At 39.7% G+C, this 7,473-nt stretch overlaps 1 protein-coding gene across 1 annotated transcript; it reads left to right on the plus strand.

Moving 5' to 3' along the window:
* The first annotated feature begins 1,201 nt into the window (after positions 1–1,201).
* On the plus strand, positions 1,202–6,755 carry LOC116205019 (protein NRT1/ PTR FAMILY 7.3-like). Its single transcript, XM_031537437.1, has 5 exons — positions 1,202–1,391; positions 3,977–4,106; positions 4,222–4,439; positions 4,919–5,478; positions 5,589–6,755. Exons 1-5 carry the CDS (start codon positions 1,368–1,370, stop codon positions 6,481–6,483), a joined length of 1,827 nt encoding a protein of 608 aa, XP_031393297.1. The 5' UTR covers positions 1,202–1,367; the 3' UTR covers positions 6,484–6,755.
* The last annotated feature ends 718 nt before the right edge of the window (positions 6,756–7,473 follow it).

Raw genomic sequence — 7,473 nt, forward strand, 5'->3', positions numbered from 1 at the left:
GGTCACATTAATCACTGTTAGTGACCATTTGCCACATGTCATTTGTTAACGGCCACATCAACAAAACTGACAGAAATTTAGACATATGCTAATTGAGACAAAGAAAAAATAAAAGTTTGTATATTTTTTAGCCAAAAGTTATAGTTTGTGATAAAACGTAAAAAAATATAAAATTAATGTATCTTTTGGCAAAATAATATAGTTCATTATAAAATGTAAAAATAAATAAATTTTGTGAATTTTTTAATATATACCGTTTAAAATTGAATACTTCATTTCACAAAAAAAAAAATCAACGCTTCAAACATGTCAAAATCGAAGACAGCTTCATCACAACTTATATCGAAAGCGACAAACCTAGGAAAACTAGTCTCTCACTGAGCCGATGGCTGCTCCCATTTCTCTGCAGGTTTCACGACTGCATCCAACTCACGCTAAGCTATAGCTTCCTTTCTCTCCGGGACAAGCATTAACATCTCCATCTCCAGTTGTTCTTTAGAGTAATCTCATTAATACAAAAAAATTAAAATAAGTTACATAAATCATCTATCCATTAAAACAATATATAGCTAGACTAACATTAATTCGTAGAACAACGGGTTCTGGACACCTTTTTTTTTTTCCTGGTTGATACTACTGATCAAATATTTTATCGCTCTAAGATGTTATATAGTTGATATATTTGAAAAATGTAACTGTAATGCACCGGGAATCTTAGATCTATTAGGAAAGTAATCAAGTAAAGGAAAAAGTGTCAAGAAGATGATATGCGAAATCAAACTGCGCAATTAGTTTGCATGTCGCATTGTCGTATGTACAATTATCATTCATAAAAAATCTTATGTATAATTAATTTACGCCGAGAGAATTTTACCTATTAGTAAATCGATCTGATTTGAACTAAATTAATCGATTCTATCGAATTTTCGAATAGCAAAATGTACACCAAAAAAATCTTATGTATAATTATCATTTTTGTTATCATTTATGGGAGTACCTCTTCTTCCTCTCTTTTTTTTTCCCCCTCCCTCTCTCTTTACATGCGTCGTCATTTATGATTTCTCTGTTTACTTTTATCTCTTTTCACATTTTTTTTTGTACACGTGGGCCCTCCCTGCCTTCTGCGAGTTGCTTCTCCCCGTGAACTGTAAACCGGCCGTGGATAGGATCTTCTCATTGCCTATATATAGTACCTCTCTGTCCCTCCCTTCCATGCCATCTCCAACCCACACATTTCTTCTACTTTCTTCAACTTCTTGCTCCGCCTGGTATACCAGCGGATCGTCTCATTGTGTGCTCGCTCTTCCCGATCAGCGATTATACCTTCTCGTGTTCTTTTGCTTTATCAAATCTACCTCTTGCATGCTATGGAGTGTTCAAACCTTTTCAAGGTCAGTAAGCGTGCTTCACATACATACATGCATGCGTACATGCTATCGTACCCACGTCTAATTTTTATGCATTCATTTTGTGCAACACTAGCCTCGTTCAGAGGTCTTCCTCACGATTATATTGAAGTGTAATATGTCGAGGAAATTGATTGATGTAGGTAGATGATTATTATTGTTCTTGTATAGGAGAATCAAACTAGCATGAATAGAGATGGAGCTCGTTATGACAGTATAGTGTTTATCCATAAGAAGTAGTATCAAATCTCAAATCAAATTGATGCTTTTTGTTTGTCTAGATATATACACTAGCATTTCACACCGGATTTTTTCTCTAATGATGGTCATATTTTCTTTCTTTTTTCTTTTTTCTTGATAACCACGAGGAGTTTATTCTCGCAAATTTAATTAACCTCCACTCATATATACATATACATATATATATATATGTATGAATGTGTATATATGTATGATGTCTCCATATATATTATGTACATGAATATATATTAGCTTGGTGCAACATCCATGAGTGTTCAAGTCTTCTTATCAGCTAGATATCTCTTAAAATTAATCATGGCATCTAATAGGTCAAAATATTTTGATATATTTCATTGGTAAAAAATAAAGTTTTGAAGTTCATTGGGAGATAGCTCATAAAACTGTTACCTCTTCTCTTTCATAAATTTTTGTTTTTATTTTTTAAGGCAAAGTCTTAAGCTTTTTCTTTACACTATGTTTGGTTTTCATTGAGGAAGGGAAAGGGAGGGGTGGAAGAGAGGGAATGGGATGGAAGAGAACGTGGGGAATTTAGTAAAAATAATTTCCATGGTTTGCATAGAAATAATTATAGAGAGAGGGAATAGAAGGAAAAATCATTTTAGTGATTGACTATTATGCCCTTTCATCATGGATTAAATAACTTTGCTTTACGAGGGTGAATTAATCTATTTAGATTCTTGATATATTAATGGTACACTTTCCATTCAAATCCTCTCAATTTGGGAGAATTAAAAATTTAAAAAGACTACCTACTAAAAAAAATTAAGAAGACTAGGAGAAAGAAATAATTTTGTTTCCCCCATTTCCCTCCCCTTCTTAAAATTAACCCATTCAAACAAGAGAAAAAGAATCCCTTCTCTATCCTTTCCTCACTGTCCCTCCTTTTTTGCAAACCAAAGATAGCATTAAGGTTCGTTTTCTGGCAGAGGGAAATAGAGGGAGAAGATTAATCTTTTATCCATGTAAAAGACACTTTACTATCGATTCAAGTGGGGAAAAAAAAAATCTTGAGCAATAACGCACTTCCTCATACTCCTCTTTTCCTTTCCTTTTTCTCTCAAATCCTTCCATCCAAACGACTCTATCAGTTATTAGCTTGAGATACAATATGAGTTTGTCAGGTGGTTTAATATTTGCTTATTTTAAACAAAGTTTCGAATTTGTACCTTGTAAATTAAAAATATTTACGATTTGGAGAGTTTTTTATGCTACAGTGAGTTGACCCGCTCATAGATGAGACCCATTGAATTTTTCGATTATAAGGGAACTAATGATCTAGTACAATAAAATAAAAATTATGATAGCACAGAAAGGGTTTATAAGTAGTCCTGTCACGAGTATCGAAATTGAAGCTTCTTAATTATCAGACGAGTGCATGCATTATTCTCTACAACTCTTCGTACACTTAGTCCGGTTCGATAGTCCGCAAGTCACCTTTCGCTTAGATCAGATGACGCTCTGGAGGAATAGTTTCCGATCTTAGCAAATCACGATCGGCGAACAGAAAAAAAGTGAAAAAAAAAAGAAAAAAAAAGGGCACGTTGATTTTTTTTTAATAAGATAGTGCACAACGAAAAAGAAAAGGAAAAGGAGAAGGCTGAGATCGCGTTCCACTTATCTAGGTTGAAAGAGAAACCATAAAGGAATTAGATAGAACACGCGATCAACCCCAAGTAGTTTGACCTAACTATTAAAGTGTGCCTAAGTTTAGTCCCGATCTCGGGCTTAAATTCCTTTGGGGCCACCAGAGCGATTATCCGCTTTGTGCTCCGCCGGGATTCACAGAATGCCGGAGATTAGTCGGACGAAACCTGAATACCCCATGTTAGGAAAAAAAAAACAGAAAAAAGAACACGCGATTGTAGTATATTATAGAGGGATCCATATCCCATCTATCATGCTTTCTTTTTTTAAAACAAAAGCCACGTGGGGCTCTGTTGGTCTTACGTTCTATCGTTCCCAAGTTGTTCCGACATGATAATAATAAAATCAAGGAGAAAGAGAAACTTGATTTCTCCTCTTTTATTTTCCCGTGCTCGATCGATCCCTTTTATTGGGAATTATCTTCTTACTTCCACCAAGAAGGATTAACATTTAACAATGTACTTATACATTTAGGAGAAGCTCCACTTTAGTTGTAATTCAAACATTTTTGATAGTTTACATGGTAATATAGATTATCCGAATTGGCTTACTCGAGCCTTCCGTGTAAACCATGTCCATATTTACAAATAGTTACGAGGCAAATACAATATGTACACTCCACCTATGAACATAACTGATTCTCTTGATTGATGTTTTGCATGTAGAGAAATGCTGAAGTTGGAAAGATCAAGGAAGAGGAGCTTATTCTCACAGGAGATGGGTCAGTTGATCGGCATGGCCGTCCGGCGGTACGGGGGAAAACAGGAAACTGGGTTTCTGGAGTTCTGATATTGGGTAATACATATAGTTAATTAACTACAATAGTCTTATTAGCATGCTTTAATTAATTTAATTAATGATAATTATGAAGTGTAAAATGTATGTCCCATGGATGGATTGGATGATGCAGTGAATCAAGGATTGGCAACGCTGGCATTCTTCGGGGTGGGAGTGAACCTGGTGCTGTTCCTGACGAGGGTTGTGGGTCAAGACAACGCCAGTGCAGCTAACAACGTGAGCAAGTGGACGGGCACTGTCTACATCTTCTCCCTGTTGGGTGCCTTCCTCAGCGACTCCTACTGGGGGAGGTACAAGACTTGTGCCATCTTCCAGTCCATCTTTGTCCTAGTAAGTCCCTCTAATAATTCATATTTTCCTCATATAGTTCCACTGCTCATAAATTTCGATTCTTCCACTTGATCGATCGATCACTTTTATCCATCACTATCAGCGGCCACTTATCGAGTTGGGATAGTCTTGGCCATGTTACAGCCTAACCACCGATTGAGACAGTTGGACTCTTTCCAAGCCACACGAGAGGGTGTCAAACTTATATCCCTGTCATGGGAATTAGCTACTAATGTACAAATTTACTGTTGTCTAAGTTTTTTCACCAATTGCCATCGCTAATAAGCATATACAATACAACGTGGGATCATAAAGGATTGGATCCACTAATTGTGTCATGTAATATAGTTTATCATAGCTTGTTTTACACGTGTCGTGCTTGGAAATCAACCGACTCCTATCATTTTTTTACCTACTCTAATGATGGATCAAAGTTCATTGTTAATCGCAAATCTGTTGTTATGTTCCTTATATGGCAGGGGCTAGCATCACTATCCCTCTCATCGTACCTAATCCTCCTAAAGCCCAAGGGCTGCGGGGATGAGCAGAAACCCTGCGGGTCCCACTCGGCCTTCGAGATGGCCGTCTTCTACGTCTCGATCTATATGGTCGCCCTCGGGAACGGAGGGTACCAGCCCACCATAGCCACATTTGGGGCGGACCAGTTTGACGAGGAGGACCCTAAGGAAGGGCACTCCAAGGTTGCCTTCTTCAGCTATTTCTACTTGGCCCTCAACCTGGGCTCCCTCTTCTCGAACACCGTCTTGGGCTACTTCGAGGACGGGGGCCAATGGGCCTTGGGTTTTTGGGCCTCCACTGCTTCAGCAGCCCTGGCCCTCGTGCTGTTCCTCTGCGGCACCCCAAGGTACCGGCACTTTAGGCCCATGGGCAACCCCCTGTCCAGATTCTGCCAGGTCCTTACTGCTGCATCTAGGAAGTGGACGGTCAAGGTCGAGGGGGAGGAGGAACTGTTCGAAGTGGACGATCAGGATCGCTCGGCGAATGGTGACAGGAGGATTCTTCATACTCAAGGATTCAAGTGAGTTCCTGTCTTTTAAGACAAATCAAGGCCTACCTTTTCATTGCCATAGGATCTTCCCTTCTAATGCAACTAACAAATAACTCAATGCGGCATTTTGTTTTTGTTAGGTTCCTGGATAGAGCAGCAACAGTCACCCCAAGCGATTTTTCCGTATATCAGAGCGGGAAGCAAAACAACATCGAAATCAATCGGTGGAGACTGTGCGCAGTGACTCAGGTCGAGGAGGTGAAGTGTGTCTTGCGGCTCCTCCCCATTTGGCTCTGCACGATCCTCTACTCGGTCGTATTCACCCAGATGGCATCACTCTTCGTCGAGCAAGGGGCTGCAATGCAGTCCACTGTCTCCGGCTTCCACATTCCCCCGGCGAGCATGTCGAGCTTTGACATCCTCAGCGTGGCGGCCTTCATCTTCATCTACAGGCGTGTCCTCGACCCGGTTGTCGCGAGGCTGAGGACAAAGCCCAAGGGGCTAACTGAGCTTCAGAGGATGGGCATCGGCCTTGTGATTGCCATCCTAGCAATGGTCTCAGCTGGTACAGTCGAATGCTTCAGGCTGAAGTACGCAACAAAAGAGTGCCCGACCTGTGAGAGCTCCAGCACCCTGAGCATATTCTGGCAGGTTCCCCAATATGTGCTCATCGGGGCATCCGAGGTTTTCATGTATGTCGGGCAACTGGAGTTCTTTAACTCACAGACACCCGATGGGCTAAAGAGCTTCGGGAGCGCCCTCTGCATGACTTCGATTTCCCTCGGGAACTATGTGAGCAGCCTCCTGGTGAGCATAGTGATGAAGTTCTCAGCGACAGATGACATGCCCGGTTGGATTCCGCGGAACCTAAACAGAGGTCACCTAGATCGGTTTTATTTCCTCTTAGCGGCTCTCACAACAGCTGATTTAGTCGTGTACGTCCTCTGCGCGAGGTGGTATCAGTACATTGAGTTTGAGAGGAAAAGCATGCAACCGGACGATAGCAACCAGGACTGCGCCGATCACAGAGTTTAAGGATTTATGACGTGCGTTACACAAGAATATTGTACTAGGAAGCATCTGTGACTAAATAAGAAAGAGAATTGCGTATGTACCGTAAATTATGATGTACCTGAGCAGTGAAACTTGAGGAAGTTCTTCATCTTCTCAAGAAGAGCTTATTGATTATAGTGCTATCAGTTGTTCATGCAGAATTTGCTCAGGAACAACAGACATATTCTTAAAGGTGCAAAACGCCTAATTAATATTATCCACTAGCTACTTGTAATTTTTCAATTAATTATAAATTTTAGTACATTATGTAAAAAACCACGTGGTTTTAGTTTGTTTCCAAACTTTTTACTTGTGATTTTGTTGTTTCAGTTTTCCAATAGCCTTGTCAGTGCTTGGGAGGGAGTATCAAGGAACGTAGTGGTCTCTGAATTGGGGGAAAAGAAAAAACCAATCTAAGAATCCCTTATGAGTTGTGAATTGAATGGGAAGGTATCTGACAATTTGAGATAAATGTAGGAACAACAAACTCCTAAAGGCTCGAGTACATTCCTAAGAAAAGGAGGACTTCAACAAATCAAACTTTGAAAAAGGATTCTTTTTAATCATGAAAACAACGAAATTTGAGAGGAATAATTGGCCTCACTCAACCTCGACCAGTCAGTAGGCTTTGTATATATGTTAACGATGAGAATTACTAGAATCCCTAGAAAGATTACATAAATATTCTTAATCTTGAAGAATCGAAAAATATCCAAATATAATTCCTAAATATCCTCTAATACCTCCCTCAATCGGAAGTGCGAAAGACCACTGAGAGATTGGTCTGCAAGTGAGCATGGCGATGAGAAGGCAAACTCTTGGTGAAAATATCGACAACTTGATCCAGTGTGGAGATATAACGAACACGAAGATCAAGAGAAGCAACATGCTACTCAGACAAAATGAAAGTGATGCTCGATGTGCATTGTACGAGCATCAAAAATAGGATTGACTGCCAAGTAGGTCGCAGAG

The sequence above is a fragment of the Punica granatum genome, chromosome 4, assembly GCF_007655135.1.
Source record: "Punica granatum isolate Tunisia-2019 chromosome 4, ASM765513v2, whole genome shotgun sequence".
Lineage (NCBI taxonomy): Eukaryota > Viridiplantae > Streptophyta > Magnoliopsida > Myrtales > Lythraceae > Punica > Punica granatum.